The following is a 22,513-nucleotide window of genomic DNA, read 5'->3' as shown; positions in this document are numbered from 1 at the left end:
CATAGATGTCCCTAGAATCAGATACCAAGAACATGCAAATGGACCATTAAAAAAAAAAGTCTGTTAACACTATGTGGACCGTCCACGAGTTAACTCGTGATTCGATTCCACCCGTTGAGGAGTTGTTATTGTTTTATTCCATATTTATAACGCTATTAACGTCCGCGATCGACATGCAGGACCTACCCACATATTTGATTTTCGAAACATGCAATACCGGCCAGATCCGCTTAGGGGCGCCATCGCTCCACTGCAGTATCATTGAGGGCGATTGAAAAAAAAATCTTTTCACTGTCTGTGGGCGTTTCATATGAGCCTCGGTTCCAAACGAAGACCCTCCATCTTTGATCCCGTTACCGTACACATATTTCATCCTGGAATAATGGGATTTATGATTAGCCAATGGACATATCGATCTACCAGATTCCGATGACTAATGACGAAATGCTGCCGGCGATCATACAGCTGGATTGGACATTGTTTTAAAACGTAACGTGATCGATCAGTGACATTGGCTACCTGAACGCACACTGTATTGCTAATCAATAATACTAATCGGCGTTCCCCGCCGCCCCCATTTCATCCATAGATGCTCTGTAATAGTCCGGATGCTACGCAGTTTGTTTTATTTCATTCGTATATATACAGCAGAAATGGCGTTTGATATAACGGCGCCAACGTTTAGCCTATTATCTAGCTCCCCAGAAAAAAGACGAGACGAAAAGTGCGATAAACCTTATATTCACGACGCTATAAAATGACAACCAACCGATGGATTTTTATTTTCTTTAAGCCATTATGAAGGCACGGTTTATGCACTCAAGTGACAATGAGAATGGACAGATAGCAATCCTATAAATTATATATATAGCTCTTAGAAAGTACATCGGTTTGTAAACAATTTATGGAATGAATGAGATAAAAAAAAATAAAAAATTATTAAAGAATTTTTTTTTTAAATATATAAAAATGTTGAGTTAATTTTCATAACGCGATAATTTGCTGTGTAATTAATTAATCTAATTAACATGATAAACTGACAGCCCTACTTTTTTTATACAAAGCGCTTTACAATTTTTGTTCCATTCACTCACACATTCACACACCATGCAAGGTGCCAACCGGAACATCGGGAGCAATTAGGGGTTAAGTGTCTTGCTCATGGACACTTCGACACACTGCCCGGGAGGAACTGCAGTCTGAATGTAGTCGTTCATTTATTAGCACCTTAGATCTTATTTGTATAAACACGTTTATATTTATTGATAATCCGCTTAATGTGTTTACTTATACCAGGGTAGACTAAAACTCAGTATGGTGTATTGCATTATGGATTTGACTGAGGATAGAATCTGTCATTTATACCAGAGGGGGCTGTACCTATGTACATTGTGTTATTATTATCATTGATAAAGTATACATATGTCTCACCTGTCCAGCAGATCAGACCCTCATCTTCATTTTTATTTCATATAAAAATATATGATATACTTACAAGGTCTGCATGGACTTGCCCCTCCCCCATTGAATGAGTTCATCCAACAAAAAGGAGACACTGGCATTACCACCAGGGCCATCAGTAGAGGGGACTGTGAGGTGCCTTTTCGGTATACTACCTTTGCAAAAACTGTGTTCTCTGTTAAAGGTGGTAACTACTGGAATAGCCTACCAGTTGCAATTAGAGAGTGCCCCACATACTCCATGTTCAAGACCCATCTTAAACTGCATCTCAAGGCAAACCAGAACTGTGATCATTTTTAATCTGATTTAGTTTATGTAACTTGTTTCTTGTTTTTATTGTTGTTTTTATCATTGATTGTCACAATGCTTTTACCTTAACACAATGGGGACGAACAGCGGATATATACGTGTTTCGATTCCACCCGTTGTGGACAGAAGCACGGATATATCCGTGGCAAGTTGTTTTGGCTTTTATTCCATTTGAATAACCTATTCAAGGTCGCCGAGCGGCACTGCAGATGTACCCTACTCTTTGAATTCGAGAAAGTACAATACCGGCCAGATCCTCTTAGGGGCGCTATCGCGATAATGCAGTGTGCCCTGTGGCTGAACGGAGCATTATTTTTTTTTACTTTCAATGGAGTTTTCAGTTAGCTGGATTCTGGATGTGCAGCATGTAGCTTGGATTACGTTTTGGATTGCGGATTTCACTATGCAATTAGGGGATTTATCATCAGCCAATGGACATATCGATCTACCAGATGGCGATCGATAACGGGGAAATGCTCGGGGGGATCCAACCGGCTCATGGTAAGATCTTTTTCACGTAAATTACAGCCCGATCGAGCCTTGTTATGATACGATACGATACGATCGGCCTATGTGGCTACTTAGACGAACACGGTTATTGGTAATCAATAATAAGAAACGACGTCCCCCGCCCCCCCCCCCCTTTCATGCATACATGCTTGAGGATCGTGCCGATCATATGCAGTTTGAGTTTTAACTGTAGCATCTGTATAACGGAAATGCCATTGGATATAACGTTAGTATCTATTAGCCCTTTATCTCGCCTTCCAGGAAATATACTAGACCAAATGCCGTATAACGATTATATTCACGGCGCTATAAAATGAGAACGTATTGATGAAAAAATTATTTCTTTAATCCATTTTGAAGGGACGGTTTATGGTCCCAATTGACAATGAGAATGGACAGATAGCAATACTATAAAGTATAGATTTAGCTCTACAAACAGCCCCATGTCTGTTTACATTTGCCGGTCCTCTAGAGATTTTTTTTATTTTTTTTATTCTCTTTTTCCCCCTCCTTCTTTTTCCGATTTTCTCCCATCCCACTGTTAGTCGTTATGCGGTCCTCTAGAGATTTATTAGACGCATCCCAATGGCCCCGAATGTGTTAAGCAGGCTATTTATTTATTGAAAGAGTTTTTGCTGTCTCCTGTTTAGGGACTACAGGTGTAAATTAGCTCTTGCTACAACCCTGCATGTTTACATTTTGTATTTTGTACTTGATGCTCATTGACGTGTGTTGTCCCTATCAAATAAACTATCAAATCAAATCAAATCAAATCTTGTTCTTACCTTTTATTCTCATATTTTATTTGTATTTATATTACCCTGCCTGTACCTCCCCTCCACCTCCCCTGTGCTGCTATGATCTCTTAATTTCCACAAGGGAATTAATAAAGATATATCTTATCTTATCGTATGACAATATCATTCCTCTCTGGGATGGTGAGTGGAGGTTGGCAGCCACTGGCTACATGTATTGTATTTTCATGATACAGGGACTATATGTCTGCATGATATTTTTTGTGTTGCTTTATATGTGTTGATGGTCTGTATCACTGACCGCTGATTTGATTCTTCAACAATGACATTAATGTACTAGGGTAATAGTAGAAAGTTAGAAATATAGGTAATATAATCTGATCTGAATATAAAAATATGAGAAAAAAATTAAAAGTGTAAAAAAACTAAATGAACTCTGAATATAAAAATATGAGAAAAGTAAACAGCATAAACAAAGGTGCATATGAGGGTCTGTATGCCCTATTGGTTATATTATACATTACAATAAATATAGGCAATAAAGAATTTGAATCTGAATGTATACTATGAATAAGAATAAAAGTGAACAGTATTCACAAGGTGCAGTATACACAAGTTACCCTCACTGGCATGATATACGTCATACATTGTTGTTTGTGCAGGTTTTGGTGGTTAAGAGTCAGACACACTTAGTGGTCAGACATTCTTAATAGTTCTCGAGTTCTCCTATTTAGTTCTGTATGTCACTGAGCGGTGACGTTCCAAGGCAAATCAATTGTACCTCACAAATCAAAGTGTATCTGATTATGATTTCTGATTTATACATGCATATTTTCAGAATCATCCACCAGAGGGAACTATTGCACCCTAAAAAGTGCAGAGCTCTTTTGAAACCAGAGTGCAGACTGAGTCTGGAAAGTCAGCCTTTTGTTTCAATGCCCCGGATTCTTTGAAGGATCTTCAACTCTCTCCCACTAACCTAGGGACAGTTTAAAAACACGATTACAAATCTCCCCTGTTGCAGTCAGTGACTGTTTTTAATCTTGATCTTCTTTGTTTATGTATTCAATGTGTATTATTTATAAGCTGATTTTCTTTTCCTTATCTTTATTTTGTCTTTTTAACTGTTTTTAATATGCCTGTAAATCTCGACAGCGTTGTAAATGAGGGAAACCTCAACTGCCTTCTTCACGGATAAATAAAGGGCTGAATGAAAAGACATAGAACCAAAACACATCACAAGACCGTTACTCAAAACCCCCCCACCCCATATCTTCCACTTCCAACAGCCCCCCTCACCATGATGATGGCGGTGAGCAGGGCGGTGCTGGCGGTCATCATGATGAAACTGTCGATGAACCAGGTGTACCAGAGGACCCCGTTGGTGACCCCCATGGCCTTCAGGGTCTCCTTGAGGCGCAGCTCCTTCTCCAGCACGATGCTCTTCACCGTCATGGACACGGAGTAGATCCAGGCCAGCACCATGAAGATGGGGAAGCAGCGGTTCAGTGTGATCATGAAGCTGGAGAGGAGAGGAGAGGGGGGAGGAGAGGAGAGAAAGAGGAGATAAGAGGAGAGGATAGGAGAGGGGGGAGGGGAGGAGAGGAGAGGAGAGAAGAGGAAAGGAGAGGAGGAGAGGAAGAGGAGAGAAGAGGAAGAGGAGAGGAGAGGGGGGAGGAGAGAAGAGGAAAGGAGAGGAGAGGAGAGGAAGAGGGAGAGGATAGGAGAGGAGAGGGAGGGGAGAAGAGTGGAAGAGAGGAGAGGAGAGGAGGAGAGAGGAGAGGAAGAGGAGAGGGGGGAGGGGAGGAGAGGAAGACGAGAGGAAGAGGAGAGGAAGAGCAAGAGGATAGGAGAGGAAGAGAAAGAGAAGGACAAGATGGTTGAGTTAGGAGTGGATTGCATAGATGCAAGGTCAGTGGGGTGTTTAGAAGAGTCTGGTGGGTAGCTTTGATTGCAAAGATATGGTGGTTTTACACAAATAATATCTGGTTTTCATGCAACTTCAAATGTAGATTTTATTTGGTCTTTCACCTCAAAAGTCATGATTAATCATTTCAACCTCAACATATAAAAAATAAGCACAGAACAGAATACTGTATCTATTTTGACAGACAAGTGGTTCGGCCACTCACAGGTCATCCACATAACAGGGGTAGGGCATCTGCTGGACATAGACTCCGAGCGGCCAGTCGTTGCCCGTGTGGACCTTGATGATGCCGTGTTCGATCATGTCCTGCAGGTAGGCGAAGCCCCCCCATATGTACCTCTGGTCCTCCAGGGGGTCTGCCCTGGGCCCGGGGTCCCAGTACCTGCAGGAGGACAGGGGGGTAGAGGGAGTGAATGGTGGAGGCGGGACCAGTAAGAGGGTCTTAAAGGAGAGGTCAGGATAGAGAGAGTGAATGGTGGAGGTAGGACCAGTATTAGGGTCTTAAAGGAGGACAGGGGGGTAGAGGGAGTGAATGGTGGAGGCGGGACCAGTAAGAGCGTCTTAAAAGAGGTCAGGATAGAGGGAGTGAATGGTGGAGGTGGGACCAGTAAGAGCGTTTTAAAGGAGGTCAGGATAGAGGGAGTGAATGGTGGAGGTGGGACCAGTAAGAGGGTCTTAAAGGAGGTCAGGATAGAGAGAGTGAAGGGTGGAGGTGGGACCAGTAAGAGCGTTTTAAAGGAGGTCAGGATAGAGGGAGTGAATGGTGGAGGTGGGACCAGTAAGAGGGTCTTAAAGGAGGTCAGGATAGAGAGAGTGAAGGGTGGAGGTGGAACCAGTAAGAGGGTCTTAAAGGAGAGGTCAGGATAGAGAGAGTGAATGGTGGAGGTGGGACCAGTAAGAGGGTCTTAAAGGAGGTCAGGATAGAGAGAGTGAAGGGTGGAGGTGGGACCAGTAAGAGGGTCTTAAAGGAGGTCAGGATAGAGAGAGTGAAGGGTGGAGGTGGGACCAGTAAGAGGGTCTTAAAGGAGAGGTCAGGATAGAGAGAGTGAATGGTGGAGGTGGGACCAGTAAGAGGGTCTTAAAGGAGGTCAGGATAGAGAGAGTGAAGGGTGGAGGTGGGACCAGTAAGAGGGTCTTAAAGGAGAGGTCAGGATAGAGAGAGTGAATGGTGGAGGTGGGACCAGTAAGAGGGTCTTAAAGGAGGTCAGGATAGAGAGAGTGAAGGGTGGAGGTGGGACCAGTAAGAGGGTCTTAAAGGAGGTCAGGATAGAGAGAGTGAATGGTGGAGGTGGAACCAGTAAGAGGGTCTTAAAGGAGGTCAGGATAGAGAGAGTGAATGGTGGAGGTGGGACCAGTAAGAGGGTCTTAAAGGAGGTCAGGATAGAGAGAGTGAAGGGTGGAGGTGGAACCAGTAAGAGGGTCTTAAAGGAGGTCAGGATAGAGAGAGTGAAGGGTGGAGGTGGAACCAGTAAGAGGGTCTTAAAGGAGAGGTCAGGATAGAGAGAGTGAATGGTGGAGGTGGGACCAGTAAGAGGGTCTTAAAGGAGAGGTCAGGATAGAGAGAGTGAATGGTGGAGGTGGAACCAGTAAGAGGGTCTTAAAGGAGGTCAGGATAGAGAGAGTGAAGGGTGGAGGTGGGACCAGTAAGAGGGTCTTAAAGGAGAGGTCAGGATAGAGAGAGTGAATGGTGGAGGTGGGACCAGTAACAGGGTCTTAACACTTTCTGGGCCATTCACATATATATACGTTATTGGGCGCCAGCGGTTAACGGCCAAAAACATATACACGTTTTTGGATCGTTTTCCCTTTTTTTCCGATTTTAATATCCTATTCAATGTCAGGGACCTGTATGTTGACGTTAAAAGGCATACTGGGCCTCTGAAGGTGCAGTACCGGCCAAATCCTGCTAGTAGGCAGTATCGAGAGTGCAGTAAACCCTGTTCCAGACCGGGTGCTACACTCAAATGTCTCCGGACAGACTTTTCTAGTAATGGGAAACCTAGGGCTTCACACGATCGCATTGAATCGTTTTTGGGACCCCCGATCCATATGTTGTCGTGGCTTATGTCGTGGACCAGATGGACATAGATGGACTTTTAACCAGATGGCGATCAAATGATTGGAATATCCTTTTTGGAATACCACCGACCACAGGTAAGGACAATCTGACGTCAATTGCAGCTTGATCGTGCAAGGTTATCATACCCATCCCCCTGATCGCCGTGTGTTGTGGTAATAACGAATGACGTTACTAGCAATCAAATAATCAGAAACGACCCCCCCCCTTCATGCATTCATGATGAAACATAATACCTATGATATAGATTTGATTTGAAAATAGTAGCGTGTACAGGGACGAAACGCCAATGGTTTTAGTAGAATTCACGTTGCGCCCTGTAGCCGGCCTCCCAGGAATTAGCCTGGATCATTCCGAAATTATACTCATATTCACCACGGGATAACACGTGAATGTATTCATGAAAAAAATTCATCTTGAACGGAAGATAGTTACTGTCAAATGACCATGGTATTGTATCCATAGCTATAATATAAAATATAGATTTAGCTCTACAAACAATGTGACGCACAGTGAAACTATGTAATGAAAACCTGGCCGTGCTATAGCTAGATGGGGAAATCGAATGTGTTAAAGGAGGACAGGGTTGAGAGTGAATGGTGGAGGTGGGACCAGTAACAGGGTCTTAAAGGAGGTCAGGATAGAGAGAGTGAATGGTGGAGGTGGGACCAGTAACAGGGTCTTAAAGGAGGTCAGGATAGAGGGAGTGAATGGTGGAGGTGGGACCAGTAACAGGGTCTTAAAGGAGGACAGGGTAGAGAGAGAGAGTGAATGGTGGAGGTGGGACCAGTAACAGGGTCTTAAAGGAGGACAGGGTAGAGAGAGAGAGTGAATGGTGGAGGTGGGACCAGTAACAGGGTCTTAAAGGAGTCCAACTAGGTACAGATGGACCGTACCATTTAAAATCTTAAAAACAAACATCAGGATCTTAAAATCTTAAAATTAATCCTGAAACTGACAGGGAGCCAGTGCAGGGAGGCCAGCACCTGTGTAATAAGGTCACACTTTGTTGTGCCGGCCAATAGGCGCGCAGCAGCGTTCTGCACTAGCTGTAGGCGTCGTAGAGAGAGCTGGCCTAGGCCCACATACAAAGAGTCTACTCTAGACCTAATGAGGCATGCATGACCCTCTCCAGATCCTTTGGAGAGAGATAGAGCTTTATTTTGGCAAGGAGCCTTAACTGAAAGGAGTTAGTTGGATACACAGCCAAACACAGTTAGAGAAATGCTCATTGGCAAACAGTTCCTTTACTTAAGTAAAAGTAGAAGATTGGATAATACTCATCCATTCAAAATTCCACTTAAGTAAATCTATTTGATATTGTCAATGCACTTAAGTATCAAAGGTACAAGTGGACATTCAACCCTCGAGCCAATTGGCCTCTGATGGTTCTGTTAAAGTGGCATGTGGTCCATTTCTGTTGGCTCTGATCATGTCCTTTTGAAGTTGGCAGGCTTAAAATGTGAAACAACATAATTTCATCAACTTGTGCCACGTTCTGTATGTGGAATCTTTTTCTTCCAAAATAACTACTAACGGATGGGTTCAGATAAATGCAGTAAAGAAATATGAGTACTTTTTTTCCACAGATTTCTTTCATCACAGTGAAAAATATCCCATGTCATCAACTTCTAAATTCTCTAATAAAACATTGCAACAATCAGAGAGGGCCAATCCCAATTATAATAAGGGACACCCCTTCTTACATCATCAGTAGTCAAATAATGTAAAGGACTTATATATTTCTGTAGTGAGACAAGTATGTATCACTTAATTTGTTTTTTTTGCAGGGCCTTGAAACGTAACCTACAGTGTAGTTACATAATAATAATGATAGGCCTACGTATTTATTGTATGAAAAACTGCACATTTTGAGATTACGTTAGTTGGTGTGCCTACAATATTTCTTTTACAATTTGAACTGAAATGTAGTGGAACTGAAATCTTTGGGAAGCTGTGTGTCTGGAGAGAAAAAGCCACACAATTCAGTGTTTTTCCTCAATTTCGTTGCGACACCTGTGAGTTATGAAACACCACCGGTTCTCCGTAACCGGACGGGTCCCTCCTACATTAATGGTGTTCTACGACCCGGCCGTGGAGGAAACGGACCCGGGATGAGGAACGTCACTGCTCGGTTTCACCGGTTGAGCAGTATCTGATCGTTCAACTGACATAACCATTGTGGCCGCCATCAATAGATACTTAAAACCACAATTGTATTCTTGATTTGGAGCAGTGGAAATAGTTGTAATCATCTTTGGAACGGTGTGAGAGAGAAAAAAAAAGCGTGATTCAGAGTATTTCCTCAAAAGGAAACCGAAACCTAAGTCCTTTAACGTTCTCCCTTCTACCCCTCCATTTGGAGTCAGTGTCTGAAAACGTTCTGTTTTTGCAGGGCCGGTTGGAGAGCTACACAAACGCTAGACCCACAAAAGAATTGGGACACCCTACACTACGCGGCCACGGGGCAAAGCGGAGGGGTAGGGCCAAGGGGTAGGGCCAAGCGGTAGGGCCGGGGGGGGGGGGGCATTGGGATTGGCCCTAATTCTCTAAAGCCACACACACACACACATACTCCACTCCTCCTGCTTTCCCAGTAAGCGGATAAGTCGCCAGCAAACTCCTCTGCACACTCTGCTGATTATGCAACAGTAAGGAGAGAGGACTCCCTGCCGGCTCCGGTATACCTGGCCGGTGGCCTGTCGGGAGGCTGAGCGGTGTGTTTGCCCCCGTAGAGCTATTGACACACGGGGGACGGCAGATCACAGCAGAGTGGGCCACACGGTGGAGCTTAGCATGGGAGAAGGAAAGCTAAGGTATTGAGCTGATATTGGACCCGCCGACAACTCATAGCAGGGTGGCCTTGGGGTTTAGAGAACTGAAATGTCACAGGTTCGATCGCCCCACGCGACACCCTCTCTTAAGTGACATGCTGATACTTTTATATTCACATTTACATTGAGTCATGTAGCCGACGCTTTTATCCAACGTGACTTACGAGTTCTGTACAACAAGTCAGCAGGAAGGGGACAACTCTGGCAGCTAAGGGTCAGTAAGATTGTTCATCAAACAGTGTTGAACTTGGGTGCTACAGTCTTGAGTGCATAGTAGTAGAGACATATTAGCATAGTACTGTAGGTAGTAATATATGGGAAAGGGAGATTATTTGGTAGCAAAGTGCATAATAGTAAAAGACGAGGGTTAGTCTTTTTTTTCTATTCTCTCTATTCTCTCTTTTCACATTGTGTGTAATACGGTGAAAGGAGGACTTTTAATTTAAGACACTTATCATCAGTAGCGTCATTTCAGTAAATGCTAAGGTATGGCAAGGGAGGGGGTGAAGGGGGGTTCATGGATTATTTTTTTCAAATCAGTCGTACAATAGTCAATTTTGGTGAGTTGTTTCTATACAATTCACTTATGACATGTAGGTAACATTAATGAGCAAAGGAGAGAGAGTATGACTACGGAGCGCACACTGCGTTGCGTTGTCCCGGAATGGATTTGGTAGCTGTCATTTCTCACAAATGACACGCAAATGAGAGGATTTTGTCACAAATGACAAAACGTTTTTCAGATTGATTTCAAATGTCAAATTTGGCTAGAAGCCAACTACCAAGGTATGGCGAGTGCCATACCTTGCCATACCAAAACGACACCTATGTAATGATGACTTTTAATCTGAGGACACGTGACACGTCCCCGTGGCCCTCCTCCACGTCTACTATTTGGCTCCTCATGTCAAAATGTTTGTGCATCTCTGACCCAGTGGATGTTTGCTGACTGCGTTCCCATCATGGTCTGTTCTCACAATCCAAGATCTGGTCTCACAATCTGTTGTGAGAAACTTCAATAACAGAAGCTACAGTAACAAAAACTACAGTGGAAATGCACATAATGATTCATTATACACACTAGTGTATGATGTAAAGATAATCCTTTTTACATAATACGTAATAATACAATATTATTACGCTGCTGGCCAGTATGACTTACTACCAGAGATGGTGGAGGTAAATGGTACCCTACCCCCCCCCCCCCCCCCGCACAGTGAGCTGTGGTGTTCCACAAGGAAGCATACTAGGACCGCTACTGTTCCTAATTTATGCAAATGACATGTCATCAGCTTGTGACTGCAACTTGTTCCTGTTTGCGGACGACTCAGCCCTGCTGGTCTCTGACAAGAACAAGTTACAGGTTGAAAAAACCCTCAGCTCGGAACTAGGCAAAATCTGCATATGGCTCGCTGATAACAAACTATCATTACACATGGGCAAAACAGAGTCCATTCTCTTCGGTTCAAATAACCAACTCAGCAAGACCGACGGCTTCTCAGTTACAGTGGGTGACAATATTGTCACAAGGAAAGATGAAATTACCTACCTGGGTTCCATCCTAGAGGCAAATCTTTCCTGTGACAAAATGGCATCCAATGTAATAAAAAAAGTCAACCAACAAACTCGATTCTTGTACCGGATCTCCTCTCTGGTAAACAAGAATACCCTGAAGACTCTGGCAGGAGCACTCATTCAAGGGTACTACGACTATGCTTGCACCTCATGGTACCAAAGCACCTCAAAGGCGCTAAAAACAAAATTACAAACTTCTCAAAACAAACTGGTCAGACTACTGCTTGACCTTACTCCTAGAACCCATATCACCCCTGCCCACTTCGACAACCTAGGATGGCTTAGAGTAGACGACAGATTACAGCAACTTGCAATGGGCCTGGTCTACAAGATACACTACACGACCAAGGTACCCATGTACATGTCAAAATACTTCCCAAAGGTCAGTGAATACCACGATCACAACACCAGAGGGAGCTCCACAAATCATGTTAAACCCAGCTTCGGCTCAAACAAGGGACTAAACACGTTTCGCAATTATGCCACATCAATGTGGAACGCCCTACCCAAAGCTGTAAAGGAATGTGAATCACTACCCACTTTCAAAACCACTCTCAAAGAACACCTACAGGAGGCTGCAATTAGAAACTGGCCCCTGTAAATGTCCTAATCCAACCCCCTCCAATGTACAGTAAATGACCAAGTATGGTTGTCAATATTGTACAGTTTTGCTTGTACAGTTGTACAGTGTGTGTCCCCCACCCACCCACCCCTCCTACCCAACCCCTCCCCTCCCCCCCCCACCCCACCCAACCACCTCCAATGTACAGTCCCCCCCCACCCACTCACCCCACCCCACCTACCCAACCTCCTCCAATGTACAGTTTCTACGTCAAATGTATATACTCTCTTCTGGACTCTTTTTGTATCACAAACAGTACTGTATTTGCAAATCTGGTATGTCATAAATGTATGCCAAATGTATGCCAAATTTATTTCCATTCTACTGTACCTGTGCTGTATAATGACAATACATTTGAATATACTTTGAACTGTTAAACAGTAATCCAGTCCAGAACAATTTTATTGCACTGTAAAAAACTCTGATTTTATAGTATGTCTGCACTTCATGTGCTCATTTCATCATTCATGTCTTTTCTATTCTACAAAAACTGAATCAAACCATAAACAAGGTGGTCTGTTGGGATGTTAGATCCTAATGTGAAAACTGTGATTTTATATGTCTGCTCATTTTACCCTTGATATTATTTTACTTATGTTTTACTTTTATCTCTACGCCCCACTATCCGCTGGTGCATACTCTGACCTTTATCATGTTTTGTAACAGATTACAGAAGCCTATTGGAACGTGAGGTTCTGATATGATTTGATTAATATATCTGCATTATTTTATCCCACTTTATGCTTTGCTCTTGCTGCTTGTTTTACACTGATTGTATGTCTTATTTCTTACTGATGTAAAGCGGTAGTGAAAAGGTTAACCCTTTGTCGTGTTGGCAGTGAAAGGGTTTAACATTCTGTACCTACGGGCGTGTTGAGCATCCCACTCTCTACTCCTCCTGTAAACCCTCTATGGTTCCTACCCAGAACTTGCCTATTGAGAGGAAGAGGGCCTGACATTGAGCGGGTACACACGGTATCTACAATTCCAGCGCTTCCCACCTGTCCTTGATCTTATTGGTGCGTTCCACGGCGTCGATGTCCATGCGGATCTTGTACTTGACGTGTCGGGGCACGGCCCGTGGTCCACGGGTACATGTCCTGGAAGATCAGGCCGGCCCAGAACTTGTTCTCCTCCAGCAGGTACAAGGCCTGGTGGGTCACGATGGCCTCGTCGATGTGGGCCTCGAACTTGTCCAGGTTGATACACTGGAGAGGAGGGGAGAGAGAGAGAGAGAGAGAGAGAGAGAGAGAGAGAGAGAGAGAGAGAGAGAAGAGAGAGAGAGAGAGAGAGAGAGAGAGAGAGAGAGAGAGAGAGAGAGAGAGAGAGAGAGAGAGAGAGAGAGAGAGAGAGAGAGAGAGAGAGAGAGAGAGAGAGAGAGAGAGAGAGAGAGATAAAGAGACAGGAAGAGGAAAATGAGATGTGTGAAACATAGATTTCAGACTTAGACTTGGACCATATAGTCATCAAAAAGGTACTGGAGCACACAATCTTATGAAAGAGCACAAATGTGTCTTCAGAAGGGTGATATCTTTCTTTGGGCACAGTGTGTTTGATAACGTTAGTTGACCATCAATGTTTGTCTGTGTAACAAGGTTGAAACGACAGTAGCTCCTTGGTGTAAACTCACTCCTGAGTTAAATACCCTCCCCATGGTGTAAACTCACTCCTGAGTTAAATACCCTCCCCATGGTGTAAACTCACTCCTGAGTTAATACCCTCCACTTGGTGTAAACTCACTCCTGAGTTAAATACCCTCCCCATGGTGTAAACTCACTCCTGAGTTAAATACCCTCCCCATGGTGTAAACTCACTCCTGAGTTAAATACCCTCCTCTTGGTGTAAACTCACTCCTGAGTTAAATACCCTCCACTTGGTGTAAACTCACTCCTGAGTTAAATACCCTCCCCATGGTGTAAACTCACTACTCCTGAGTTAAATACCCTCCACTTGGTGTAAACTCACTCCTGAGTTAAATACCCTCCACTTGGTGTAAACTCACTCCTGAGTTAAATACCCTCCACTTGGTGTAAACTCACTCCTGAGTTAAATACCCTCCTCTTGGTGTAAACTCACTCCTGAGTTAAATACCCTCCACTTCACCCCCTGAATGGGGTGGTTTTCAGGTGGTGTAATGGATGAGACTGTGGTGTTTAACACACGTGGTCACATGGTGCTGGTGAGCGGAGGGTTCGAGGCTGTTGGAGGACGTGTGCCGAGCACTGAGTGCCTGCTGGTACCTAGTGACCAGCGTTTATATCTGGGTCATCAATCTAAATAAAATTCAAATTATTTTTGGTTTATGTATTAATAAACCAATTAATTAATTGTTCTGTTGGTTAACTTGTTAAGCCCCAGGGTCGCCCAATTCTTTTTCAATGTAGCCAAGAGTAAAGACCCTAACCCTATCAAAACAGCAGTCAAAGTGTATATTTCCAGCACTATGTTTGTTACTGATGTTTAAAAAAGAATCCGAAAATAAGAATTTCTCAGAATAATGTGAATTCTATCGCTCTTTTATAGGAAAAACGAGGAAATTACTAAATCAAGATTTAACACTGCCATTGGAAAGAGGAGATTTGGTCCTATCCATAGATGTATGACTTTGACCCTATCAGGGGCGGTTCTAGCATCAGACCTTTAGGGGGGCTCAGGCCCTAGAGCAGTAGCATAATTTCACTAAATGCCATGTTCAGGCAAGGAGGCTGCGGGGGGTGGGGGGGGAGGGGGGGTGAAGGGTATTTTTTTGTCAAATCAGTTGTGCAATAGTCAATTTTGGTGAGTTGTTTCTATACAATTCACTTATGACATTTAGGTAACATTAATGAACAACTACAGTATTAAGGAGACAACTACAGTGTGTAAGTAGTAAACCTATTATTATAATTTTTTATTCCAGTCGATCATAATGATCATGATCATATTACGGAGCACTCACTGCGTTCGAGAGAGAGAGAGAAAGAGAGGGAGAGAGAGAGAGATAGAGAGGGAGAGAGAGACTCACATTTTCGCATCTATGGGAAAAAGAAATTTCCAGTGAGTGAAGGTTTGTTCAAATCATGAGGGAACTAAATACAATTTTGAGGCCACAAAATATTATGTTGAGGCCTCAAATTGATTAATTTGAGGGAACAAAATACTTGAGGTAACTATTTTGAGGCCACAAAATATTTTTCTATTTTGAATCCACAAAATATTATTTTGAGGCCCAAAATCTATAAATTTGAGGTAACTAAATACATTTTGAGGTAACAAAATACTATTTGAGGTCACGACATATTTTTTTCATTTTCCGTGGCAGCAATAAGCCTTTTTTTTTTTATCTTAGGGGGCTAATATTACATTTAGGGGGGCTTCAGAGATGCAAAGAAAAATTATGATTTATATTCTCCTCGGTTTCATCACAATTTACTCAAGCATAGTAACATACACACTATTTCTGACACTGGGAATACATTCCCTGTGGTCGATAGATGTTCCTAAAGATACCAAGAACATGCAAATGTACCTTGTAGAAGTGGAGCAATCTTCCATTTACTTGGGCATGTACTTTCAGGCGGATTTTCAGAAAATAGGGCTATTGATTAATTTCATTCATATTTTCTTGTTAGTCTTGTTATCTTCTTATTGGTTGTGTGTCAATGACGCGTTTGCCCCCATGAACGTATGCAGTCTTTACCCCGTTCGGGATGGATTGATGAGCCCAAGCCCGATGCGTGTAAATAGTCTCACGTCCTGTTGTTGTTTTGTATGTCTACGTCTTGTCTATGTTGTTTGTGTCTTCAGCCACACTGAACATAAAACACACAACAAACAAACAAACAACAATTTTGATATTCCAAAACCCCATGGGACGATGATTGGGATGACAGAGGGCGGGGACGTGCAGCAGATAAACACACAGAGTGGCTTGTTTGTTTCCACTTAAGGAAAAGCGTTGGGTTTAGTAGCTACAGTAACACCCCCCCCCCCCCCAGAGTCCTCAGCTTCCTGTGCATGAGTCAACACGCATGCAGCACTCGTGGTGAACTCTCGCGCCATGAGCTCTCACACACCGCACACAGCTCTCACACCCCACACAGCTTGCGGCGACAGTTTCTCCGTTTCTCACATCGGGGTGTGGATGCAACATCCGCTGTGTGCATAAGTGTGAATAAGTGCACGGCGGCGTCCGTGTCGAATTAGATGACGCTCGCGCCCACAAACGTATGCGGTCTTTACCCGTTCGGGGTCGATTGATGAGCCCAGGCCCGATGTGGGTCGACTGATGAGCCCAGGATGAGCCCGATGTAAAGAGTCTGAATAAAACATGTGACAGTTTCCAGCCCTGCCCCTCTCTCTCTCATGACAGAACCCTCATTCACTCAGGAGCTCTGATGATGTGGAAAGTCTGAGCTGCTATGTTCACTGTGTGGTGTAGGACACACACACAACACACACACACACACACACACACAGATACACACATGCGCACGCTCACATGTATGCACACGACGTGCACACACATATACATACACAAGTACATAAAAGCAAACACGCACACACAAGCGCACACTCATTTATGCACACGACGTGCACACACATACACAAGTACATAAAAGCAAACACGCACACACACAAGTGCAGGCACACACACATTCAATCACCTGCTCATCCATACATACACATGCACACACACACACACACACACACACAGCTCTTCTGCTGTGTGGGGGCCCTGCAAGCACTTGATGTAAAGTGTGTCTAATGTCTCCATTCACATTACTGTACAATGGCCAGCGGAGAGCTCAAAGAGAGACCAGAGAGCGCTCCCCATTCATCCCTATAGGAGCGTACATTCACCGTACAATAACACTCACACAGGCTGGCCATGAGAAGAGAGGGAAAACAAGTCTCTCCGGCTGACACACATGGTACAACATGTTCCAATGGGCTTTGAGAGCGCGGAACACACCCCTGGCGGCGCGAGAGGCCGCTAGCGCTAACCGCTAGCCCTTCAGCCTGCAGACGAGCGCCGGCTGACAGCTATATCTAATTGACTAAATCGCCTGGGTTTGTTTTGCAGGGGGGGGCAAAAGGGGGCTTCGGGCCGGGCCCCCGTGAGCTCAATTTGTTTTAGTGTATGGCCCCGCGCTGAAACGGGACCCCTCGCGCCCGCAGACTAAAGGGGCAAATCTCTATCCTGATCCTTCACCACCTCTCAACCCCCCCCCACACACACACGTGGGGGGGGGTTGAGAGGTGGTGAAGGATGGATAGCGATTTGCCCCCTTTTAGTCTGCGGGCGCGGGGGTCCCGTTTCAGCGCGGGGCCATACACTAAAACAACATTGAGCTCACGGGGAGCGAGGTGGCCCCCAGCTCCCACCTACTCTCCACTCCATCACGGGCCCCACAAAGGCAGGCCGGAGGGGGGGATGACAGCCGGCTTGTTCTCCCTGCCTTTCAGACCCTCTGGATGGGAAGAGCCAATCTATAGCCATACTAAGTGGCCTGCTCTGTCTCACAGGAGTCTGGCAGCGCTCTGCTGGGAGCGGACCTGGAAGACTGATGCTCCTGTCTGGGGAACTGAAGGTGCTTTTCTCCACAATGAGGCTGAAAGACGAGGGCCAGGAATGTTTTTAATGACTCTTTAAAAGAATGAGTGATCGGGTCAGAGGGGGGAAATCGGGGATTGCACACAACGTACAGATCTTATCAGTGATCACTGGTATAATCATGAATGAATGAATTGGAAAGGAACCGTCATTAATACTAGAACTCTGTACATACATCTGATTAGGACTATACTCAGTAGTACTCATTTATATATTTTATACGCAGTTTAATCGCCTGTACATTGTATATTACTATTGCACTTTACTGTTACATTTGCACTCTGGTTGGATGCCAAACTTATTTTCATTGTACTGTACTTGTGCTGTATAATGACAATACATTTTAATCTAATCTAATCTAATCTAATCTCATATTTGTATAGCTACAATAAACCAACAAACAGGCCTTATCGACTAGCGGTATGTGTTGTTTTTGGATTAGTACAGTAGTCTTTAAAAACTGCTGCGACATGAACTGCACTAATCCTTAGGGGTTGCACAAATTGTTTACATTGTTTTAGCTATTATTAAATGTGTTGAAATGTGGTTTTTATATTGCACTATTGTACTGCCCTTGAGGACACGGCAGATTTCGTTGTACAGTACGTTGCTCTGCTGTGTATGATGACAATAAACTGAATTGAATTGAATAGAATCAGATGAATAAAGTCATATTTGTTTCTATTATGTTGTGTTAAAAACAAATCAATCGTTTATATAGGAATAGAATCTGGAATCCACAGCGGAAAGAGTCAGAGTTTAGACTGCAGTGCAGGCATCCACTGATTATCAGATGGAAGATTCTAAAACTGCAAATAACTCGTTCAATTAAGTATCACAGAAAATTAAAGAAAAGCTCATTCTCGACCTTGCCCTACTCACAAGAGATCACGCTCAACCATAGAAAATTGCAACTAAACCCAAAAGTGACGAGACGAGATCCGAGCCTCAGTTCGCTAATAGCTTCTCCTCACCTCGCTGTATTGGATGAACAGACGTATGACCTCGTCGCAGAGGTTGAAGATGTTCCTCCAATCAAAGCTCGGCATGCCCTGCTCCCTGCCCGCCTCCGGGCCGCTGTGCAGGAAGTTGAGGATGTCTCTGGCAGAGAAGGCGGAGCCCTCCAGCTGCTGGTTGACAAAGTCGGTCACCGTGGGGTTACCCAGGGTGTCCTGCAGGGGCCAGAGATTGACATTATGAAAATGAAAATGAATGAAAACTTTATTTAACAGATTGCAGAATGGGTACAATACAGTACGGCTCAATACATACAATTGTTAAGGGGATTATGAAGTTGTTGTGTGTGAATCACATAAGAAAAGACCTTCGAGTATCACTTTAACCCTTTCACTGCCACACTACCAAAGGGTTAACCCTTTCACGGCGACAATACAGAAGGTTAACCCTTTCACTGCCACACGACAAAGGGTTAACCCTTTCACAACCACACTACAGAAGGTAAACCCTTTCACTGCCACATGACAGACAGTTAACCGTATGTAGTGTGGTAGTGAAAGGTTAACCTTCTGTAGTGTGGTAGTGAAAGGTTAACCTTCTGTAGTGTGGTAGTGAAAGGTTAACCTTCTGTAGTGTGGTGGTGAAAGGTTAACCTTCTGTAGTGTGGTGGTGAAAGGTTAACCTTCTGCAGTGTGGTGGTGAAAGGTTAACCTTCTGTAGTGTGGTGGTGAAAGGGTTAACCTTCTGTAGTGTGGTAGTGAAAGGTTAACCTTAGTGTGGTAGTGAAAGGTTAACCTTCTGTAGTGTGGTGGTGAAAGGTTAACCTTCTGTAGTGTGGTAGTGAAAGGTTAACTTGCAATGGGCCTGGTCTACAAGATACACTACACGACCAAGGTACCCATGTACATGTCAAAATACTTCCCAAAGGTCAGTGAATACCACGATCACAACACCAGAGGGAGCTCCACAAATCATGTTAAACCCAGATTCGGCTCAAACAAGAGACTAAACACGTTTCGCAATTATGCCACATCAATGTGGAACGCCCTACCCAAAGCTGTAAAGGAATGTGAATCACTACCCACTTTCAAAAACACTCTCAAAAAACACCTACGGGAGACTGCAATTCGAAACTGGCCCCTGTAAATGTCCTAACACAACCCCCTCCAATGTACAGCAAATTACCAAGTATGGTCTTGTCAATATTCCAATGTACAGTTTTGCTTGTACAGTTGTACAGTGTCCCCCACCCACACCTCCTACCCAACCTCCCCCCCCCCCCACCTACCCAACCTCCTCCAATGTACAGTTTCTACGTCAAATGTATATACTCTTTTTTTCTGGACTCTTTTCGTATCACAAACAGTACTGTATTTTCAAATCTGGTATGTCATAAATGTATAGATGTAGCAGTACTGTCTATCTGTATGTCATGTATGTCATATATGTTACGATGAATTGAAAATGGGGGACCCTGATGTAAACAAGACGAAAGTCTTTCTCTGGTCTGCATCCCCTTAACAATTGTATGTATTGAGCTGTACTGTACTGTACCCATTCTGCAATCTGTTAATAAAGTTTTCAATCAATCAATCAATCAACCTTCTGTAGTGTGATAGTGAAAGGTTAACCCTTCTGTAGTGTGGTGTGGTGAAAGGTTAACCTTCTGTAGTGTGGTGGTGAAAGGGGTTAACCTTCTGTAGTGTGGTAGTGAAAGGTTAACCTTCTGTAGTGTGGTGGTGAAAGGTTAACCTTGTAGTGTGGTAGTGAAAGGGTGAACACAGTTGAGCGAATGAATTTGTACATGCACACAAGCAGACATGTAAATAACTGAGTAAATAGGGGTGGAAGAGAAATAATCGATTCATGTAATAATCACATTTACTTCTTTTGTGATTCTGTGGTGATGCACAATTCTTAGTCCAATTTTCTATGCAAGTTATATTTCAGTGCAAATTTTAATCTTTACATAAACTTTTTAAACTTTTCCTTTACATAAATAAAGACTTTTCCACCATAAATTGATGCAGAGAAAGGCACACATCAATGCATAAAAGTACACCAGAATGCAGGAAATGAAGTGGTTGATTGCCCTTGGCTCGTACCATATGAATCCTGCGAGTTCCCTGGTGCATTCCGACACGTGTTGTGTAGGTATGTGTGCATAGTGAAGGAAAATCGGTGTTTTTCAATGTATGTAATGTATATATTAGGGGGAGATGACAGCATCTAACGGTGCCAGGTCAGAGAGGTAGCTGTGCATGGTGATGGTGGTGGAGGCGGTTTAGAGGCAAGCAGCAGTCAGTGGTAGCAGCGAGCAGGGTGTCTGCATTCCATCAGCACAAACAACTGATAAGAACAGCAGCAGGAGGTTTGGGTCAGAGCGATGGGGAAAGGTTGACATCATTAATGAAACAGACGTTTTAATGTGTGTTAAAGATTGCAAGCAGTTGCCATGACAGCGTGTCACATGACAACCAGAAGAGGGGCGGGCCTGTCATTAATGATGATGATGATTATTATAATGTGAGTGTTCTTCCGCGTATGAGTTAGATTTAGACACAAAGCTGACGCGAGCGGACGTGGATCAGAGACGTCCATCTCTCTCTCACCCTCGCCGGTGGGGGAGGGGGAGATGACACATCAGCATTAGCTTCGGATAACGGGAGAAGGGTTCTGGCTAACGACATGGCCTTAGCCACTATTGGACTGAACAGCAGAAGAGACGATAGCAAGGACAATACAATCTGATAACATCTGATCTGAGGGTTTTGTTTATGTAATAAACAACGTTTTCCAAGAAAGGTACTACGCTGTCCAGTGTCGAATACTTATGGTTACGGAGTTGCATTAAAGGGGAATGACAAAGATTGTACAGCCAGTATGAGAAGACGTCAAAGAAATAAACACAACGCAGAGTCAGCAGATGGAGAGGTGATACTGGCTGATTGATCGGAATCTAACAATAGGAAGGTGTCGGCAGAGTCCCGGTAACATTTGCAGTATATCTTGTATTAACATTACCCTGATCATGTTCATCTGGACACTGTCTTGGAAGAAGGCCCGGAGCTGAGGCCCCACCTCCTCCCAGGCCTTCGCCATGTGCTGCAACCTCTCCAGCTCCTCAAACGTAGTGTTGGCCTGGACACACACACACACACGCACACGCACATGCACACACACACACACACAATACCTGGGTCAAATACGTATTCCCTATATCTTCCGTTACTTCGAATACTTTCTGACATGGTTGCAAATTGTATCCTGTTTGACACACACTTGTTGAATTAAAAACACTTGCAAATACTACAAATATTATACCTACTTATACACCTGCATATAAGTATGACATCGTGTACAATAATGCTGCATACCATATGTTTATTCTTACCGTATATCTATCCACATCTGTCTGTACATACCTGCATATATTATATTGCTTTTTACATGTCTGTAGATAATATATCTATATCTGTACATATCCCTTACCTACTCGTATTAGTTACGCTGCTGGCCAGTATGACTACCATAGTGTCTTTATACCTGTATCACTGTACATATTAATACTACAACTCTGTACATACATCTAATTACTAGTACAAATTGATATACTTTATACCCAGTACATTGTATGTTACTGTTGCACTTTACTGTTACATTTTCACTCTGGTTGGATGCCAAACCTCTTTTCATTGTACTGTACTTGTGCCTTATAATGACAATAAATTAGAATCAAATCTAATCTAATCTAATCTAATATTTGTACAGCTACAATAAGCCAACAAACAGGCCTTACCGACTAGAGGTATGTGTTGTTTTTGGATTAGTAATCAACTACGAGGAGCTCTCAGGTACAGTAGGCTACATGACTGGACATTCAGATGACG

The 22,513-nt window shown here is 43.6% G+C and overlaps 1 protein-coding gene across 1 annotated transcript in view; it reads right to left on the bottom strand.

Moving 5' to 3' along the window:
• Nucleotides 1–22,513, bottom strand: part of LOC311239311 (retinal-specific phospholipid-transporting ATPase ABCA4-like) — a gene marked incomplete at its 5' end in the record, with an annotated part of 134,775 nt that overhangs the window by 107,516 nt on the left and 4,746 nt on the right. Inside the window, 6 exon segments of the mRNA XM_084327617.1 lie at nucleotides 4,335–4,557; nucleotides 5,168–5,344; nucleotides 13,072–13,148; nucleotides 13,150–13,278; nucleotides 18,641–18,838; nucleotides 21,648–21,764. Of these exon segments, the coding sequence (XP_084183743.1) occupies nucleotides 4,335–4,557; nucleotides 5,168–5,344; nucleotides 13,072–13,148; nucleotides 13,150–13,278; nucleotides 18,641–18,838; nucleotides 21,648–21,764 (921 nt within the window).

The sequence above is a fragment of the Notolepis coatsorum genome (assembly GCF_963971535.1).
Source record: "Notolepis coatsorum genome assembly, chromosome: 13".
Lineage (NCBI taxonomy): Eukaryota > Metazoa > Chordata > Actinopteri > Aulopiformes > Paralepididae > Notolepis > Notolepis coatsorum.
This window is presented reverse-complemented; position numbering and strand designations above follow the sequence as displayed.